The following is a 21,532-nucleotide window of genomic DNA, read 5'->3' on the forward strand; positions in this document are numbered from 1 at the left end:
AGGAAAGAATTCTCTATTAATTTTGCATTTCATGGAGGAACTCTAACAAATAAGGAGATTCTGACCATGATGCCAGTGTCTTGGAAGTAAGATTTACAATAAAAAAAAAATTTTTTTCCCCTGTCTAGGAGAGAATCTGGATAGCAATGAGATTCCTGTTTTGTCAGACCATCTGGAGGAACAAAAAGACAAATTATTAAATTATCTATTCCAAAATGTTTTATCCCACACTGGACTGGATTGAATTTAATGGAATTTGGGATTTAGAACGAGCATGAAAATGTGTCCATGCCTAGTTCAATTTCATTTTCAACTAGATCATTTTTATTTCCAAAATTGGGCAAAATGATTCTCATATTAATAATTCTGTACTTGATGGATGAAATTTAATGAAAATTAGTGCAGTAAATTACACAACATCTGAACCCAATCTTTTTTGGTGCTTATTTTGCCTCTGATCTTTAATCATATCATCCTCCTCTTATAATGCAGCAGTTATAATCAATTATTGCTAGCATTCATAAATGGTAAATGAATATATAGATTCACTTTTTAACATGATTCATTTTCATTTATGAATCATGTTAAAAAGGGAATTCTGCAAAATACCCTTTCTTATATTCATAGTTTTAAAAAAACAAGAAGGACAACAGTTGCAGTTGTTGTTATTACTATAACTTAGCGCAAAAACCAGCAGTCAGTGTGGAATTCGCACTGACTGCTTTCCTTATTGCAAAGAATGGTTTACCCTTAAAAGAAACAGTCTGAAAAACCTTAAAAAATACTGCAAATGGTGATAATTTCCAAACTTATGTTTGATAAAACAATCTATCAAGAAACATGCTCATTTAGTTTTAATGAAAAAGAAGTTTTTAAATTTGCATATTAGCAATAACTTTAGTTTTTGCTCTAATGAGTAAATTTAAGCTGGCACTACATCCCTCCTGGAGGAGTAATGGTATGTCTGTTTCCACCCATCAGCAGTGTTTGCTGTCTCATTTCCCCTTCCACACACACACACATGCACACGCAATCTCAAGCTTTATCTTGTAGTCTGATTTTTCCAATAGTAATGTCCTATTGGATTGCTGTTTATAAAGCATATATCCACAGTAGAACTGTGCTTGGATTTAATTTGTCTATCTAAAATTTTCTAAAAAAAAAAATTTTTTTTTTTCTTTTAAGCAGGCTATATCAGATCACTTTGTTTTTCAGTTTAGTTTCAATCTGGCTTCTGGTTTTAGTTAGATATAGCAATAAACACAGTAACAAAAATAAATCTAAAATAAAGACCTATAAAGTATAAAAATCAATCCGTAGGTTAAAAGGGCTTATTCATGAGCAGGTTGCATACTTTATACAAATCAGATGTTTAAATGTACAATTAAATAAAAGGCAATTCACTGACAAAACAGACTAATGAAAGAAGAATGCAAAAGAGGAACCATTAAATGGAACTATGCAACAAGAGAAAATATATGGTTTCATAAAAAAGAAAAGAAAAGTTCCATGTTTGGCCTTTCATGCAAGATTTCTGGATTATGTACAAAATAAATGATACAAAAAATACAATAAATAAAAAAACCTTAGCCCAACCATTGTATTAATGTACTATAGGTTTATAACTTTCATGGGTGAGAGTCACATAAAAAAAATAAATAAAATATAATTGACAGCAACATAAAATCGGATTGCTGGCCAGATAACTGAAGGTGTGATTAACTGATGATACAGAAACATTGTCAGAGGTTGAATGACAAGCTAACTCATCCATGCAATGGTTAACTGAGAGCTTCACTATTTGAAGTTTGAATTGTCAGATCACTGTCATAATAATAAAAAAAATTCACTTCCAATTCTTTACTCAGCCCCTACCCATTGCATGAATATGCAAACTAGGTAAGGAAGAGAAACAACAATGGATCTCAGTCCAAAGTAGCTAACATATTTATCAGATTTCTTTTACCCTGAATGTGTATGTGTGCGTGTGTGAAGCTATTTGACTTTACTGCAAAATACCATACAATGAGAAATGGATTCCATGGTGAATCTAAATTATCTACTCATCAAAAGATCTTTAACCATTAACATCATTCAGGCATCTAATCCTGTACTCCCACAAACTAGCCTATTTCAGCTATTTGGTTAAACTACTGAGCGACTGTGTAAATGGAGGCTATTGTGCACTACACTATTGCAATAATGATGTTATTGCACCTTAGTAAACGTTTCTTCTTGTTGCTGCTCCTTTGTGATATTTTCTGTCTGCGATTTTACAATATATTTTCTTGCTATGCTCTATATAAATTAATTTTTTTTGCTATCCTTTTCTACTTATCTATTTCCCCTCCTTATACTGTATTAATTTCTTATTCTGCCTGTTATCTCTTACCCTACTTTCCGTGACTCTATTCTTATACCTGTGAGCACTAGAAATTTATTTTTTGTAACGACTGCGCCACCAGTGGTCTCAATGTGGTATAAGAATTAGTAGTACTTCTAGTAGGTCTTTAGTTAATCCAAATCCTCTCTTAATTAAATTACAGTCATGGCTTTCTATGCACTCCTTATCTTATCTATCATTTAATTCCCTGCTCACAGGATCGAATTTATTTGGAAACAGTGCATTGCATAGTAGTACTTCTAGTAGGTCTTTAGTTAATCCAAATCCTCTCTTAATTAAGTTACAGTCATGGCAGATCAGGCAGCACTCCTTGGATATAAATAAGCATGTTTATTAAACACTAAGTCTGAATATACAGTACATACAAAATAGGAAAATTGCTCTTTCTAACCTTAGTTTAAGTTATGCTAAATATGACAAACTCTTATGGCAATTTCCTGTGAATATGCAATGAATCACTGTAACTGCAATCATGATTCTTTGTTTAAACTAATTATCACAGAACATAATTTCTATGCAATTCTATAATTAGCAACATAAAACTTTAGGATTCCTTATAATTAACAATTAAACTTTTGGCCCAATCACTTCTTAGGAAATAGCTCTGCTCTGGTCTACACACATAATAATTCCAACCGTAAATTTTCATCAAATTACTCTCAGACATATATCTTATCACTATAAACTTAATTGTCCATCTAAAATAGTCCTCTTACATCACATACAAAATTAATATATAACAATTAACTCACATTAGTTCTTCCTCTTTTTAACGTACTTCTTCTCCGTTCATTTCAGTCTTCAGATTCTTTTCCATTTTGGGTTTTGGATTTTCTTTCCATAGAGGCTCTCGAGCACCGGCACATCAGTCAGATCTGTTGACTGGATTTGGAATGCGATCTCCTGGTGTCTTGAAGCTCAGGCAAAGGGTCTAGCGGTCGGAGCATACATAGACTCGTCAAAGCATCTGACTCGGTTTGGTTCCTCTGTGGCTAATCACTCCTGTTGACCGTCATTTATGATCTTGGACGTCTTGCAGCAGAACGATCTCCTTCTCCTCTTTTTACCTCCTTCGGACTTCTGTGTGTTCTAGCCAAACTGTCGATCGAAGATCCTTGCCTTATATTCCGTCTTCCAGGGAATCTTAGGTTAAGGATTGAAACCCCTGAATATCTCCTCGTGACTCTCTTGATCTAACATTTCTGCCAACTTCTCTTTTCTCCCCTTTAGTACATCTTTAATCCTTTTTACCGGACTGCAGAACTAATTTTAATCCGTTTTACTGGACTGTGGAACTATGTGAATGGCTGGCTTAACACGGTAAGCAGATGATGCATTGCTTCGGGACACCTTCAAGGGGTGTTGAAGTGAGTAGAAAAAATGAAATAAAAATACATTTTAATACTGCAACTTTTAATAACATTTAGCAAAAACTGCAACTTGTTTTTCGCTATGTGTAGTATAGAGCTGGCGGAAGCACTAGACAAGCCAGGTGTTTGCTCAGGGTGTCACGTTATAGGGGGTGCCCTTACATCATCGACTTTCTTTCTTTTTTTTTTTTTACATACAGCATGCATTCCCCAGTTAGGACATGAGGCATTCATGTGTACCTGGCTTTAACTCTATTACGAAGTGACATTTAGGCATTGTTTGTGAATCATCAAATTGTTGATTGCTAAACACATGAATGTGTAGTTAATTCCCACTGAGGTAAGTAAATTCAAAATTTAATCTAAGGCTTTACATATCAAAGAAAAATGTATGCATTTCTTTAAGTGTTTATTTTTATATTTTATTTACATTTATTTTTTATGTCTTACCAAATTTTTTGTTCAATAGATTTTTTTATTTCAGAATGGAAGTCCTGGAACTGAATTATAAATAACTATTCTATCTAATTTTCTACTGGTTTGAAAGTTTTCACAGACTGTATTTAATATCTATTACTTCACTTTACTGTTTGATAAAAGAAGTAAGCCAGTAATGTTGTATCTGCCGAAGCAGATACTTCTAATTCCAGACTATTTCTTTGCAATCTACAATCATTTGTTCAGTTGTCTGTTGACATTATTCTAAGTTTTAGGAATTCTGTTCTATATTTTCACCATATAAAAGCCGTTTACATGAATGCAAAGAAAGTTCAGTAATTAGTTGTTTTTTTTTCTTAAAAAATTCCAAATACTGTATCACGACTTTTACTGCTGCTGGAAATAACTTTTGTCTTAAAAATACTAGACAATAATCTTCTCAGCTGGACGTAAAGGCTATAAACTTAGATTAATCTCAATGCTACTGAGAAAGAAAGAAAAACCACTTCTTCAGAAGTCACACTAAGGTGCCTCAAGTAGTTCTGCATAATACATCAGCAATGTCTTGTTTCAGTTATATCCTAAATAGAAATACCGATATTTCTTTTACAGTCTGATACAATATTGATCATGTCAGGAATTTGATGATGATGATACAATATTTATGTCAAAATAATTTCTTAATTTATAATAATCGCAGTTTCACTTTATTAACAAAAACTTAATTATTTGATGCAGTTATTTAAGAAGGAAAGAAATATTTGAATTAAAACAAATAGGTGCATATGTGTTGCCATAAGCATTCAGCTTTTTTTTGGGGGGGGTCGGAACAAATCACAGAACATGTCCCAACTCAGCATCGATCAATGCTTATTATCAACATAATAAGCATCAATGGAAAGAAATGGAACTAGCAGAAGAATTGGATAAGTTTCAGATTGACATAGTAGGCGTGACCTAAACAAAGAAGACAAAAATAGGTGATATCTTTCTAAGTGACAAATACAAATGTATATTCAAGCAGTAACAATCAGGAAAAAGAGGGAATAGCTATAATATTAAAGACTAAATATGAGGATAATTTTCTTGAATGGCAGGCAATATCAAGTGCAATTATGTGATCAAATATCAGAATAGGAAACTGGACAACGAGACTTATTTGTGCCACAGAAGGTTCTACCAAGGAAGAAATGGAGGAATTTTTTGAGGCATTAGAGAAGGCAGCTGGCTCAATGAAAAAATAAAAGTTGGTCCTTGTTCGAGATCTAAACAACAGGGTATGAAATGATTACCAGATATATAAAAATGTTTTGGAGAAATTTGGAAAAAAGCACAAAGCTAATAATAATGATAAATGCCTGCTGGATTTCTATTCAGGACATGGATTAGTTGTTACTAACACCATGTTTCAACATAAAAATGTGCACAACTTCACATGGAGAGAAGATGCAAGAAATAAGAAAAGTCTCATTGACTATGTTATAGTTGGTAGGAATGTTTTCCCACTGGTTCAAGAAACAACAGTATACAGAAGATTTGAAATAGGACATGATCACTATTTAATTTTGAGCAGGATAAAATTGAATTTCATGTTATTGAAAAGAAGAGCGTGTAAGAAAGTTTTAAAACAAATCAAGGTTGAGCAGCTTTCAGAGGTGAACAATAAACTCAAATACTCAACATCATTTAAGAAAAAATTAAAGAATTTGAAAACAACAACCAAACCTTGGAGATTCACTGGAAAATCCTGAAGAAAACATTAATTGATTCAGGCAGAGAGCCATGTGGTGAGATTGTCTGTAAGAATAGAAAAATCAGAACTCTTTGGTGAACTCGAGCAGTTAGAAATAAGAGGTGATGAAGGAAAATAAGTTATCATATCAAATGTTCCTGACAAGTAAGTCAGTTTATGCTCTTAGAGAATATAGAGAAAAATGTAAGCAAGCAAAGTCCTGTGTAAAACTAGCTAAACAAATGTCATGGGAAGATTTTATTAAGAACATAGAAAATAAATTGGGGTGCTTAAGGGTCAAAGCTGTATAACTGAGAGGAGACCTCCACATAGTCTTTAAAGGAATGCAGAGAACCGACCAGGGCTTCTGACCTAATGTCCAATCCTCACCTTCTCATGGTGCACCCTGTTGGGTATCTACTTTGATACTGAACGAACAAGGATGGGCTGGCAATTTGGGATTTAGCCGACCAAATTGTATTCTTATTGGTTAAACCAAAATAAAAAAATGATGGTACAACATGACAAAATTTCATGCCGGCTGGGCGTCGCCCAGTTAAACAAGGCCCCCGTTGTTTTTGCCAGAGAACCAGGGCGAACAGCGAAAAGTCAGCTACTGGAACAAATCTGAAAACAAACCCCAACTCAACATCACCAGAGTTAAAGATCGGTACTATCAACGTAAGAAGCCTGAATGACAAAGAAATGGAGCTAGCTAAGGAATTACATAAGTACCAGATCGACATAATAGGGGTAACTGAAACAAAAAAGACCAAAACTGGTGAGATGTTTCTGAGCAATAAATACAAAATGTTATATTCAGGCAATGACAATCGAGCAAAAGAAGGAATAGCCATAGTATTCAACACAAAATACGAGGCTAATCTTCTTGAATGGCAGTCAGTCTCAAGTAGAGTAATGGGCAAATATGAGAATGGGGAACTGAACAATGAGATATTTGTGCCTATGGTCCCACAGAAGGTTCTACTAAGGTAGAAGTGGAGGAATTTTTTGAGGCTTTAGAAAAAGCAACTGACACAATGAAAAAGGAAAAGTTGATCCTTGTTTGGGATCTAAATAGCAGAGTAGAAAATAATTGTGAGACATACAAAAATATTTTGGGAAAATTTGGAGAAAAGAGCAAAGCTAATAATAGTGGCAAATATCTGTTGGATTTCTGCTCAGGACATGGACTGGTTATTACTAACACCATGTTCCAACATAAAAATGTGCACAAATTCACATGGAGAGAAGAGGCTAGGAATAAGAAAAGTCTCATTGACTATGTTATTGTTGATAGTGACGTTTTCTCCCTGGTGCAGGACACCAGAGTGTACAGAGGATTTGAAATTGGAAGTGATCACTATTTAGTCTTGAGCAGGATAAAATTGAATTTCATATTGAAAAGAATAACATGTAAGAAAGTTTTAAAGGGAATAAAAGTTGAGCAGCTCCCAGATGTGAACTGTAGACTAAAATACAGAAAGATTATCGAAAAGAAAATGAAAGAGTTTGAGAACAGGAATCAAACCTTGGAGATTCAGTGGCAGACTCTGAAGAAAACATTGATTGATTCTGCCAGAGAGGCATGTGGTGAGGTTGTGTGCAAGGATAAAAAAATCAGAACTCCCTGGTGGACACAGGAAGTTAAAGAGGCAGTGAAGGAAAAGAAGAAAGCAAAAGTTCCTGGCAAATAACTCAGCTTTTACTCTTACAGAATACAGAGACAAATGTAAGAAAGCTAAACAGTGTGTAAAACTAGCTAAACAAAAGTCATGGGAGGACTTTGGCAAGAATATAGAAAATAAATATCAAGAAGGTGGCAAAATATTCTGAAGGTTGTTGAAGAAACTTAGGAATGGAGGAAAGAGTGCTGTAAAAGGAGTTAGAGATGATAAAGGTGACATGAAAACAGGCAAAAAAGATATCCTTGAAGTATGGAGTAATTACTTTGAAAAACTGCTAAATGAAACAAGCAGTGATGACATCACAGTGATAAAAAAAACACTGACCAGGCATGCAGTCAGGAATACATATCCATACTTGAAGTAGAAAAAGCCATTGAAGGCTTGAAATGTGGAAAGGCAGTAGAAGTAGATGATATTCGACCAGAAATGCTGAAGTATGGTGGTATAAAAGTCTTACAGTGGCTGCACTGCATAGTTCAGAAAGCCTGGACAGAGGGACAAATTCCCGATGATTGGAGTAGAGCTCTCATAGTACCCATATATAAAAAGGGAAATAAAACTGAATGTGAGAATTACAGAGGTATTTCCCTACTGAGTGTTCCTGGCAACATCTATGCAAGTATACTTGAGAAACGGTTGAGAAGAATTGTGGAAGAAAAGCTTGGTGAAGAACAAGCTGGATTCAGGCGAAATAGAGGCTGTCAGGATCAGATCTTCACTTTACGACAAATAGTCGAGAAAGCATGGGAATATAACAAAGATCTGTATTTAAGTTTTGTCGATTTGGAAAAGGCATATGACAAGGCACCAAGAGAGAAGCTATTCAATACGCTGCAGTTATATGGTGTCAATGGGGCATTATATCAAGCAATACTTAGTCTTTATTTGAGTTGTAAGTCAGCAGTTAGAATTGAAGTACAGGAAGATGGTTTAATGTTAAATCTGGTGTGAGACAAGGATGTACATTATCCTCTCTGTTATTCATTATCTATATGGATCACATTATGAAGGAATGTGGTATTAAACCTGATATCAAAATTGGAGATGTTAATGTCAGCTCTTTGCTTTATGCGGATGATGTTATACTTCTAAATAAATCCGCTACAAGTCTGCAAGATTCTCTGACTAAATTGAATAGCTGTTGTAATAGATATGGTATGAAGGTCAGCAATAAAAAGACAACGACAATGAAAATAGGCAGAATCATTGAAAATGTCACCTGTGTTGTGAATGGAGAACCTGTGGAACAAGTAAAACATTTCAGCTACTTAGGCACAATTTTTACTGAAGATGGTAAATTAAATATAGAAATAGACAACAGAATCAGCAAAGCTGGTATGGTGGGAAGTCAATTGAATAAATTCATATTCAATAAAAGAGAAATTTGTCGGAACACTAAATTAGCTGTATACAAGACAGTGTTCAAACCAGTTTTAACTTATGGATCTGAGAGCTGGGTCAGAAGTAAAACACTTAACCAAAGACTAGAGACTGCAGATATGAGAGTCCTGAGAAAGATTAGAGGCGTGAACAGATGGCATCAATGGCAATATCATATTAAAAATTAGGATATTAGGAAAGAACTTGACATTGTCAGCATCCAGGAATGCATTAGCAGAGCTAATCTCATGTGGTATGGTCACTTAAATAGAATGGGAGAAGAAAAAGTAGCAAAACAAGTGTTCTCTGCCAGGTATGCAGGAAAACGACCCAGATGAAGACCAAGATATAGGTGGATTGATACGGTACAAAGTGCCTTAGACGATAGAAATATAAGATCTGATAATGTTGGAGTCTTGACAAATAACAGACTGATTTTGAGGAAAATTGTAGATAGGAAGTTAGTAATGATGTAATTTTTTCATGTAGTACTGTCATATCCTGTACACCCCTTGAGGTACATGGCAGGAATTTGATGATGATGATAGAAAATAAATATCAAGAAGTTAGCAAAATAATCTGGAGGCTATTGAAAAGCTTAGAAATCCAGGAAAAAATACTGAAAAAAGATCAGAAATGATAAAGGTGACGAAAAATGAATATAAAGATATTCTAGATGTCTAGAGTAATTACTTGGAAAGAATACTAAATGAAACAAGCAGTGTCAGCATGGTGGCAGAAAACTCCTAGCAGGAATGCAGTCAAGAATACATATTCATATTTGAAGTAGAAAAAGTCATCAAAAATCTGAAATGTGGAAAGGCAGCTGGAGCATATGGAGGTCATATGTGGCTGCATTGCATAATTCAGAAGGCATGGTCAGAAGTATTTCCCTACTGAGTGTTCCTGGTAAGATTTATGAAAGTATACTTCAGAAATGGCTAAGAAAAATTGTGGAAGTGAAGCTTGGTGAAGAATAAGCTGGATTCAGGCCAAATAGAGGTTGTCAGGATCAGATTTTCACTTTAAGACACATAGTTGAGAAATCTTGGGAAAATAACAAGGATTTGTATTTAAGTTTTGTCAATTTGGAAAAGACATATGACAAGGTGCTAAGAGGAAAGCTCTTCAAAACTCTACAGGTATATGGTATAAATGGGACTTTATATCAAGCAATACATAGTCTCCATTTAAACTGTAAGTCAGCATTTAGAATTGAAGATGGTATAGGAAGGTGGTTTGAGGTAAAATCAGGTGTGTAACAAGGTGCACATAAATTAAAGATGCCAAGAAATTATATTCTTGGTTTAACCTTTTATCCAAGTGTAAGCAAACAAAGTTTGCACCTGAAATATTTTCAAGACAGGGCAACTTGTATATAGAAGCTAATGACTTCACATCACTTGCCTTAGTGTCTCATAATGCAAAGCACATCTCCTTACAGCCATGTATAATGCTGTGCATTTTGGGAAGAGTCACTACCCAGACCAGTTTCAACCTTTATTGAGGTCTAATCGGTGGGAGTCAGACCCGGAGGTAATACCAAGGGGTGACCCCCTTCCCATAATGCATAGTTATGGTATATACTCTGGTATTTAACTAAAGGATAATATTATTGCATTATATAGGTGTTGCAAGTAATAGAAATTTAAAATGTTCATTAATTAAACAAGAGATTCATTTGCATGTGGGTGTGAGTGTTATGGATAATTTTACTTTCTCTTTTAGAAAGAGAATATAGCTTTTTTTGTTAAAATTCTTTTACTAAAAGTATTTTATTTCAATTAGTGGGAAGCCAAACCCACACGAATGTTAATGCTCAGTCTAACTGATGGCATACAGTGCGTGCAAGGTATGGAGTTTAATCCAATACCATTCCTTTCTAGTGACATTCTTCCTGGTACCAAGGTAAATATGATTTATTTTATTTTACTAGTAGTAGTAGTAGTAGTGTTTGCTGTTATAGCATTCTTTTAATTATAGTGGCCTTTAAAATTTTTTTATGTTTAAAAAAAGAAAATATTTTTATACAAGTTTATATTTTCTTTACCTTACCCTACAGTTTTGCCACAAGTATTTATTCTTTCTGATATCTAAAATTTATTTACTGTGAAGGAATATTGTTCACCAATCTGAACAAAATCTCATTTATTACATTCACTTAGTCTCAAAAAAAAAAGATAAGACAAATTGTAATACAAAGAAAAATAAACATACTTTAATTAGAGATAAAGGTTACTGGCTGGCATAGTTAAATAACAGTGTGTATCAAATAAGCAAAGCAAATTTTATTATGTTCTCATTTTGTTTTTGTTCTTCCAGATTTGTCCCAATAAAATATCTGTCCCGATTAACCAGTGGACCAATAAACCAGAATCTAGTCTGTGTGTATATGTGTGTGTGTGTGTGAAAAGTTTTTTTTAAAGTGTGGAAGAATATGAGCTGTTAAATTATGAATTCAGCATATTCGTTTTTGACAAATATGCAGTTTTCACAAATAATCACAAAAATGGATATGAATACATTCATTATTGTTTCTCAGAACATGTCTGGCGGCCATGGAGCCAGATAGCAAAAATATCATCAACATATCTAAGCCAAACTTTGGGTTTTAAAGGAGAGGAATCTAGAGCATGTTGCTCAAAATGTACCATAATAACATTTTGAGCAACATGCTCAAAATTAGCGATGGGATGGTGGGGGGGGGGAGGTCATTCCATTTCCTATATTAAAACATCAAGTTTGTTAACAAAATCAAAGACATCACACTAGAAAAAGATGATTTATTAGTCAGTTTTGACATCTCTGTCCTCTTCACAAATGTCCCAATAAATGATACAATCCTTCTATTATAGGACATATTCCCTCCTGATATCACAGCACTCTTTGTGCATGTACTACATTCTGGCTATTTTGTGTGCCAAAACACTTTCTACCTACAAAAAGAAGGCACAGCCATGTACTCACCATTATTCCCCTCCCCTCCACCTCAATTGCTAACTTTTATATGGAATATTTTGAGTAACGTGCTCTAGATTGCTCTCCTTTAAAATCCAAAGTCTGGCTTAGATATGTTGACGATGTTTTCGCTGTCTGGCCCCCCCAGAGACTAGACACTTTCCTCAGCCACCTAAACAAACAAACAAAAATGCATACAATTCACAATCGAGAACACACTTCGGTTTCTAGATACACTTGTCACAAGTCTTCCTTCTGGCGGTCTTTCCTTCACTGTTTACTGGAAACCGACACATACTGGCCAATATATTTAGTCAATAAAATAAAAGCACAAGAGGTCTAGAAGAAACGAGATGTCGTGAGAGTGAGGGGAGTAAGTAAAAGAGTGTTGAATAATGAAACTGGGAGAGTCATGCTGAATAGCGTAGAAAAATGAGGCCATGAGTGACACTTGTTTGGACGTGAATGAAGTTAAGAGTGGTAAAATATATGGTGATTCTATGATTAAGGGTATGGAGAGCAGTATGCCTGAGGAGTGCTTGGCTGGTGGGATAATAGAGATAGTGGCTTTAGCAATAAAGAGAGGGCATGATGCAGACATGCAGACAAGATGATAGTTATGGTGGGTACAAATGACCTGAGTGGTAGTATAAATCTGGTAGCAAAAGATTTAAGAACATTGTTAGATATTGTGAAGAAGAAAAGTATCAATGGGAGGATTGTGTGCACGTGTGTGTGCTGCCTCGTTTTGACAATTATGAGTTAAGTAGACGAGCGATGATAATGAATGATATGATTGCAATAATGTGCAAAACAAGAGGTCTGGAATTTGTTGATGTCTGGAGTGCTTGAAGGAAAAAGACAGTTATATACTAGAGATGGGTTGCATCTGAACATGGAAGGCCATAAACAATTGAAGAAGTTACTGTTTTCTGAACAAGTTGAAGTAATTGGTCAGGGAAACTAAAATTGAAAAGGTTGAGTATAAGGGAGAGAAACTTTAGCAGTGATTGTATATTTCTTGATCCTTATTCGCAGAATAAATTGCAGAATAGAGGGGATGAAAATTGTCATGGGACTACTGAAATTAGTGACATGTATATCAGTTCTAAAGCCAGTACAAGAACTAAAGGAAATCTGCAATTTTTGTATACCAATGTAAGAAGCATTCGAAATAAGAGAGAAGAATTTTTGGCATTAGTCAGTGCAATCTCACCAAAAGTTGTAGGCATTAGTGAAACTTGGCTGTCAGCAGAAGATGTCACTTGAATTGAATGTGATGGGTACAGTATTTTCAGGGAGGATAGAGAAAATAGAACAGGGGGAGGAGTACTGTTGATGATAGCTGATGTGTTGCAGCCAAAGAAAGTAGTATATATCAAGATGATAGAAATGTGAATGAGAGTTCATTTCAGGCGGTCTGGTATGAAATAGTGACCAACGCAACCAAATATACAATACCCCGCATACCCCCTGGCTATAGGCCAGGGGGTACGGAGGGGGTATTGAATTCATGCATCAGAAAATTAGTGCAATGAGTGCAGGTTTAGTGATTATTATGGGGGATTTTAATTATGGTGATATCAATTGGAAGGAAGAAATATCACGTGGCAAAAAAGGAAATGGAGTTCATACATCTTCTGCGAGATAATTACTTGAAACAGCACATAACTGAAGGGACACGTGGTGTGAGAGTGTTGGATCTGGTCATTGATTCAGAGGATATATACATAAGTAAGGTGTCCTCGTTACCTCCAGTTGGTGAGAACAGTCATGTGGTATTGACTTGGGAGGTTGCAAAATCTGTGGATTTTTCTGTTAAGAAGGGATATATATGGAACTACAAGGTTAGGCAATTATAACAAGCTTCAGAGTGAGCTTGCAGCCATCCCATGGCAGAACATATTGCAGGGGAAAGATGTTAGGAGTGCATGGGATAAAATCAGTGGGTATCTGAGGAAAGCAATATCAGATTGTGTCCCCATGGTCAGGAAGACAAACAAGGTTGGTGTTAGATGGATGAGCAGTAGTATCAAGCTTGATCTGCAAAAAAAGAAAATGTTATGGAGAATGTACAAGAAGAAAGGCGATCAGCACACCCATGAGCAGTACAAGGATCAAGCTAGGAAGGTTACCAGCATAGTAAGAAAAACTAAATCAGATTATGAGAAGACCTTAGCCAATGAGATCAAGGATAATCCCAAAGAGTTCTTCCGCTATGTGGCAAGTAAAAGGAAGAATGACTTCGGAAGGATAACTTTAGTCAGTGCTGATGGTATTGAGGTGACAAATTCAGATGTAATAGTCAAATTACTGAGTGATCACTTTTCAAAAGTCTATTACCCAAGTGAGGATATCTCTGTACCTGTAGCAATAACTAATGTGAGAATTGAAGTTAAGAAATCAGAGGTATTAAATATATTGCAAAATTTAAATGCAAACACTACTGTAGGTTTAGATGGAATATCAGCTCGGGTGTCACGAATGTGCAAAGGAATTGTCAACGCCTCTTACTTGGTTATTTAACTTAAGTTTGAAATCTGGTATGGTCCCTAGGGAGTGGAAGGAATGCAAAGTAGTTCCTTTGCATAAAGGTGGCTCTAAAACTGCGGTAGTTAATTACAGACCAATCACCATCTCGGGAGTGGTGGTAAAAGTATTGGAAAAGTTGGTTAAAGACAAAATTCAAGAATGGGTGGATCAGGATATAGTACTCTATAGGGGTCAACATGGTTTTGTTTAAGGGAGATCCTGCCTTAGCAATCTATTAACTTTTTATAATAGAATGACATCTGAGTTGGACAAAGGAAATGGCTACACAGTGGTACTTCTGGATTTTTCTAAAGCTTTTGACAGGATATCCCATGGAACACTGTTACGCAAATTGGAGCAGATGGGGATGGATACTAAACTGGTGATATGGATAGGAGAATGGTTCAGGGAGAGATACGAGAAGGTGGTGTATGGAGGAGCAGAGTCGAGGATGAGGCAGGTGACCAGTGGTGTGCCTCAGGGCTCTGTGTTTGGGCCACTGTTGTTTAATTTATACATAAATGATATAGGAAATGGCTTGAGGGGAGATATTCAGTTGTTTGCCGATGATGCAAAATTGGGTAGCACAATAAAAAATCAAGCTGATGTTGAGAGTTTGCAAGATGATTTAAATAAGCTGGCAAAATGGGCAAAGGGTAATGGATATCAGTTCAACGTGGAAAAGTGTAAGGTTATGCATTTTGGGATTAAAAGATTACCGGCTGTGTACTACATCGATGGAACGGTACTCCAAGAGATTGATGAGGCTAGGGACTTAGGGGTGTTGGTGGATAGGGGACACATTGGTAAGGTGTCCAAGATTACATATAGGATTATGTGGTTATCGAGGAACACACGTCCAGAGATAAAGAGGTTATTATTCCCCTTTATAAAGCATTTATACTTCCACATTTGGAATACTGTGCTCAGGTCTGGTCGTCTGGATTCCTTGGAGATGAGGAGGTTGTGGAGAGGATTCAGAGGAGAGTGACTAGGTTAGTGAGGGATGTAAAAAATGCTCCCTACATTGATAGATTGAGTGCTTGTGGATTGCAGAGGTTGGTTGTTAGGCGGAGATGATGGGATATGATAGAAACATTTAAATTACTAAAAGGTTTTTATAAGATTGATGCAGGGGAAATGTTTCAGCTGTGTGATAGTGATGGAAGAACAGAAGGTCATCCCTGGAAATTAAAGAAAAGTGTGGTTAACAAGGATGTGAGAACGAGGTTTTTCGCCTGGAGGGTGGTTAATGAGTGGAATTCATTGCCTGATTCAGTTGTGAGTTCTTCGTCTGTAAATGAATTCAAGAAGAGATATGATAGATATTGTTTCTAGTTTGGGTCTCCTATGTTGAGTCTACTGACTCCATGGAGATACTCATAATAATAATAATAATAATGTACACAAAAACTCCTACCACCACCCAACACAAAAACTAAGGATCATTAATACACTTAAAAACAGGGCTTTGAAGATTTGCTCCAATGAACAAGCACTTAAAGATGAATTAAAAGTTATCAGCAATAACTTCCTAAAAAATGGTTACAACCAAAATACTATCAACAAAATTCTGTACAAGACCTCACTTAAAAACAAAAATAAACAAGACTATAATAAAACTGTAACCATTCCATACATTAAAGGAATATCAGACAAAATAAACAGAATATTACAAAAATACAACTTAATGCCAGCTTCAAACCTCCTGCAAAAATTAAAGAACTTACTTAACTCATACAAGGATCTACTCCCTCCGCTGGCCCAACCTTGATTATACCGTATTCGTTGCACCTGTAATTTGCCCTATATAGGGGAAACAGGATGCACAATTCCTATCAGAAAAAAGGAACATAAACAAATCATTAAATATAACTATGATCAGGCTGGTCTTTCTGATCATGCTCTGAACATTTTACATAGAATTGACTGGAAAAGTACCTGTTGTTTACATCACACCAAAACATGGTATGGATGTAAATTTAAGGAAACCTGTGAGATTCTTATCAATCACCCTAATCTTAACAATAATGATGGTCTAAAAATCTCCCAAACATATGGAAGGTACATATTCTGTCCACTTAACCTTTCTCCCTAAGAACCATAGTAATCCAGGATCCTTAATCTAATATAACAGTTGTCATGTTAAATTAGGACATTGTTTTCACTGGAACAAAACTATCTATATGAAAGAATGTTTCTCTGATGTCTTAAATAGAATATAGCTTTGATGTAGTTAATTTAATATATTTTATTTTCACTAGAGGTGAGGCTAGTAGAATAACCATTGATCAAATTATTGTCTCTTCAGCATACTGTCTTTCCCCAAAAATAAGACCAGGTCTTATATTAATTTTTGCTCCAAAAGACGCATTAGGGCTTATTTTCAGGGGATGTCTTATTTTTTCATGTACAAAAATCTACATTTATTCAAATACAGTCATGTCATCTTCTTCTGGAACATCGTCATAACTCTCCAAACCCCGAATTCTGACCTGAATTTCTTGCGACTCCATTTCCTGTAGAACCATTGACCCCAATCTCTCATGTCCAGCAATAGAGCTCTCCTTAAATGAGCACTTCTAGTCTGGAGATAGGCAGCCATTCCTGCAGGAATCATTATTTGATCTATTCTTCTCTCTGCAAGGAAGTTCTTCATGTCTTTAATTTAATAACGTTTTAATAACTTGTATCTTCCAGCTTGAACAGTGTTGTCGATCTTCTTAGAGACAGTTCATATCACTGATGGAAGCCATCCAGCCAGTGTTGTGATGCTTTGACTTCTTCTGGGGATATTTCTAACTGTGGTGCCATTGCAAGGGCAAATGCTTGAATATCAGCCCTGTGCACAACCAAAGCCTTTGCTCTCCTGTCAGCAATCCATTCACAGATGATGTCTTCCAGCTCAGGAAATAATGGTTGCCGACCTGATCCACACTTGTGCTTCTTAGAATTTCCCCCATCCACCTGTTGACTGAGGTTATCGTACTCTGCTCACCATTTTCGGACCATTCAGAGATCCAACCTCTTCTCTTTGCAGAAAGCCGTAAGATTCTTGCCCCTGGAGTCCTCCAAGATTCCTTTCTTGTACTCAATGGAATAGGTCTTTCTTTTTGCACTCATCTTGTCTAGGGGTCAAAATATTATTCCCTTTAAATCTACCATTAAATCATTTGTTAATTGAAGACTTACGAGACAGGAATGGCAACAAAAATGATTACAGTTAAGAATGATGGTCCACACAAAAGCAACGAAAAATTGCAGGCACCAAAATTCAGAAAACGTTTCTTTATTTCACACGAGTGCATTAAGTACGTCCGTTACAACACACGACGTATTGAATTATGAAGATTCATATCAGACATAACCACGTGCGTTCGATATCAAATGCACACATTATTCGTGCATTGTGTCTGTACTCCGATTGGTCATTTGGCAGTAAGTCTCGAGTTCATCTGTTTACATAGGCGTTTACCTCTCGTCCAAAGGCGCCCGCTTGGGTATTTACAAATACTTAATTATAATTTATATTATCATTTATTTTAAGTAATAATGTCAATAATAATATTTATTTATATTTAATTATATATTAATATTATTATTTTATAATTCAATACGTCCATCGTGTGTTGCAACGGACGTACTAAATGAGTCTGTCTGGTTGATGATCTTAACTGGCGCTTATTTTCAGGGTAGGGCTTATATTACGAGCATCCTGAAAAATCATGCTAGGGCTTATTTTCGCGGAAAGACGGTACTATATGAAATGTAATTTAGCTTGTCTCTGTCTATGTGTATACTCCAGATGGTGACCTTAATATGAAGGTTGAAATGTTGGGAAATGAAAATAATTATTTATAACATGGTTGTAGAGTCCATAATTTCTGTAAAATGAAAACATCATCAGTACAGTTATAACCAAAATTAGGAATTGCATTCAAAAAAACACATTAGTGCACATTGGAATCTCTCTATGTATACAGTAGCGTCTTAGGACTAAATACTATTGGGCTGTAATAAAATTAAATTAAAACTGATAAATTTATTTGATACAGTTGTGGATAACAATTTCCCAAACTTTTGGGATAGTGAGACAGTCGTTACAATTAGCATTGGGTCTGTGCCATAAGGATTCAGCACTATCTTTATGCCATTTCGTCCTGTGGTTGCATTTTCAACTCCATATTGTGGGAGGACCAGATTTGTGAAGTTTGATAAGATGGATGTGGTCTTGATGTTCAGAGATGTGTTTATTTACAGATCTTTCTGAATAGTAAGACAAGTTTAAAAAATATGCCAGGTAACATCAGTGGTGATTGTTTGTCTTTTGGAGAAGGTAACAAATTATGAATTTGGTTTATTGGTTAATAGTAGAAGCGAGTTTGTATTTCTTCAAAATGTTTGACAAATGTTCAGAGATGCCTTTGATATATGGTATAGGAGTCCTGCAGGCTTCTTCTTGTATAGGCTGATGTTTTGGAGGGTGGCTAATAATTTTTTGAATTGTTATTGGATTAAATCTAATAATAACTCAAAAATAACATCCCAATTCAGTGCCGTATTTTTGAGATAGATGGTGAGCCGATATAGTGTGGATATAACAACCTGAAAAAGTTGGTTTTCGATAGGCCGAAGTGGAAAGAACCATCTTGATTATGTTGGATGTGTACATCGAGGAAGGAAATACCTTGTGACAATTCCTTTTCTAGTGGGAATTTGATGCGAGGATGTAGGTCATTGATATTAATACGGCATCATAAAATCTTTGGTATCCAGAGCACACATTCCTCTGAAGAATCTTTAAAACAAGAATTGGAAATTATTAAAGATACATCCTCACTAAATGGATTTAATCCAATAACAACTCAAAAAATTATTAGCCACCCTCCAAAACATCAACCTAGACAAGAAGAAGCTCACAGGACTCCTATACCATATATCAAAGACATCTCTGAATGTTTGTTAAAAATTTTGAAGAAATACAAACTCGCTGCTACCAATAAACCAAATTCACAATTTATTACCTTCTCCAAAAGACAAACTCTCACCATTGATGCTACCTAGCATATACAAAGTGCCATGTTCTTTTAACTTGTCTTACTATAGACAAACAGGAAGATCTGTAAATAAATGCATCCCTGAACATCAAGACCACATCTGTCTTATCAAACCTCACAAATCTGATCTCGCACAACATGGAATTGAAAATGCCAACCACAGGATCCAGTGGCAACACACCGAGCTACTACATTGAACCATATATAAACACAAGTGTTTGTATTAAGACGGTGCTGAAGCTTTATGGCACAGACCCAATCTTAACTGTAACAACTGTCTCACTATCCCAAAAGCTTGGGAAATTGTTATCCTCAGATGTATAAAATAAATTTATCAGCTTTAATTTAATTACAGCCAATAGTATTTAATCCTTAAACATGCTGCTGTATACATAGAGGGATTCCAATATAAGCATGCGCACTAATGTGTTTTTTTTAATATAATTCCTATTGTTTATTACTGTACATGATGTCTTATGATACTTAAGATGAAATATTTACATATTATTAAAAAGTTAATTACTGTGGCATACATGGATTTATGTGAATTTATACTTCTGAATACTTCACAGGTTTCTCTATATAAGAAATGAATAATGTCGTTCTGCAAAAGTTTTATTGTTATTAACATCATCTGACCTCCATAGAGTCAAAGGTCACAGGAGATCTATTCTGCCTTATACCAAAATATCAGTGAACTGCGCCTTGAACCCATTCATACATTCTGCACTCACCACACTTTCAGGCAATGCATTCCACTCGCAATCACTTTCCTTGCATAGAACCTGCTCACACCCTCCTTATACAGCTTCTGTGGAAGGCCTCTATGAAATATCTTCTCCATGTTAATCTGGTAACAACCCCTCACCAACTTATATGTCTCAATCACATCTTCTCTTCTTCTTCTATTCACAAGGCTCTGTAAATTGCAATCCCTCAATCTCTCTTCATATCGGACATTCCATAAACATGACACTAACTTAGTAAACCTTCTCTGGATTTTCTCCAATATATCCTTGTCACAATAGTTCTGGGCACAGTAGTCATCCATATGTGGTCTGATCAAAGCCTTATACAAGGGAACTATAACCTCTTTGCTTCTGCATATCAGTGTTCTTCTCATTATTGCCATAATGTGTTAGGATGATCTTACAATTTTTGCAATGGGAGCTCTAAACTTGAAGTCTCTGTCCACCATCACTCCCATATCTCTCATCTCTTCCACCTCTCCCAAAAATTTCTCCATTGGTTATATGCTTTGCATCCCAACCTTGCCTCCCAAATTTCAAGACCTTGCATTTTGCAACATTAAATTGATAGCTCCACTCATTTGTCCACTCACACAGCCTACTCAGATCCTCCTGCAAGGCCACAATGCCTACTCTTCTTCTCATAGCCTTTGCCAACTTTGCATCATTGGCAAACAGCTGCATGTCTCCAGTTAAGTCAGCCCCAATATTATTCATGTACAAGTTAAACAGTAATGGTCTCATAATAGATCCCTTTGGCATCCCAGTAGTGACCTTCTTTTGAGAACAATATTGGGAAGTTCTATTGAGAAATGCTATTTTTTTTTTAAACTGTCAGATCATCTCTAACACAGTCATAAAAATGACAAGCATTTGTATCAGATTCTTTTTTGTCTTTTGTCACAAGTCTCCATATAATGTTTTTAAATTTCATTGGAGTATGTTAATTTTTCAGGTATTGTCTGGATGTTTTGTTGTATGGAAATAATAAGAATTCATCCAAGCACTTAATGAATCAATTAAGCAAAGCAAATTTTATTATGTTCTCATTTTGTTTTTGTTCTTCCAGATTTGTCCCAATAAAATAGCTGTATCTTCAAATTGCAGTTGCAGCATGATGAAATCTGTATTGGATGAATTTGCTTGTTACAGATTTCAAGAACTATGAACAACATTTTTATCAGTCAAAACACCATTTTGACTGATATGCATGTAATGCAATGT

The 21,532-nt window shown here is 35.5% G+C and overlaps 1 protein-coding gene across 1 annotated transcript in view; it reads left to right on the forward strand.

Annotated features, from left to right (window-relative positions):
• The window catches only part of LOC150096245 (recQ-mediated genome instability protein 1-like), a 115,965-nt gene that overhangs the window by 16,909 nt on the left and 77,524 nt on the right, over positions 1-21,532 (forward strand). The window contains exon 4 of the mRNA XM_090409398.1: positions 10,801-10,920. Coding sequence (XP_090265524.1) covers positions 10,801-10,920 — 120 coding nt within the window. The remainder of the gene's footprint in view (positions 1-10,800; positions 10,921-21,532) is intronic.

Source organism: Typopeltis vanoorti, chromosome 19, assembly GCF_054136105.1.
Source record: "Typopeltis vanoorti isolate ZY-2024b chromosome 19, IOZ_Tvanoo_1.0, whole genome shotgun sequence".
Lineage (NCBI taxonomy): Eukaryota > Metazoa > Arthropoda > Arachnida > Uropygi > Thelyphonidae > Typopeltis > Typopeltis vanoorti.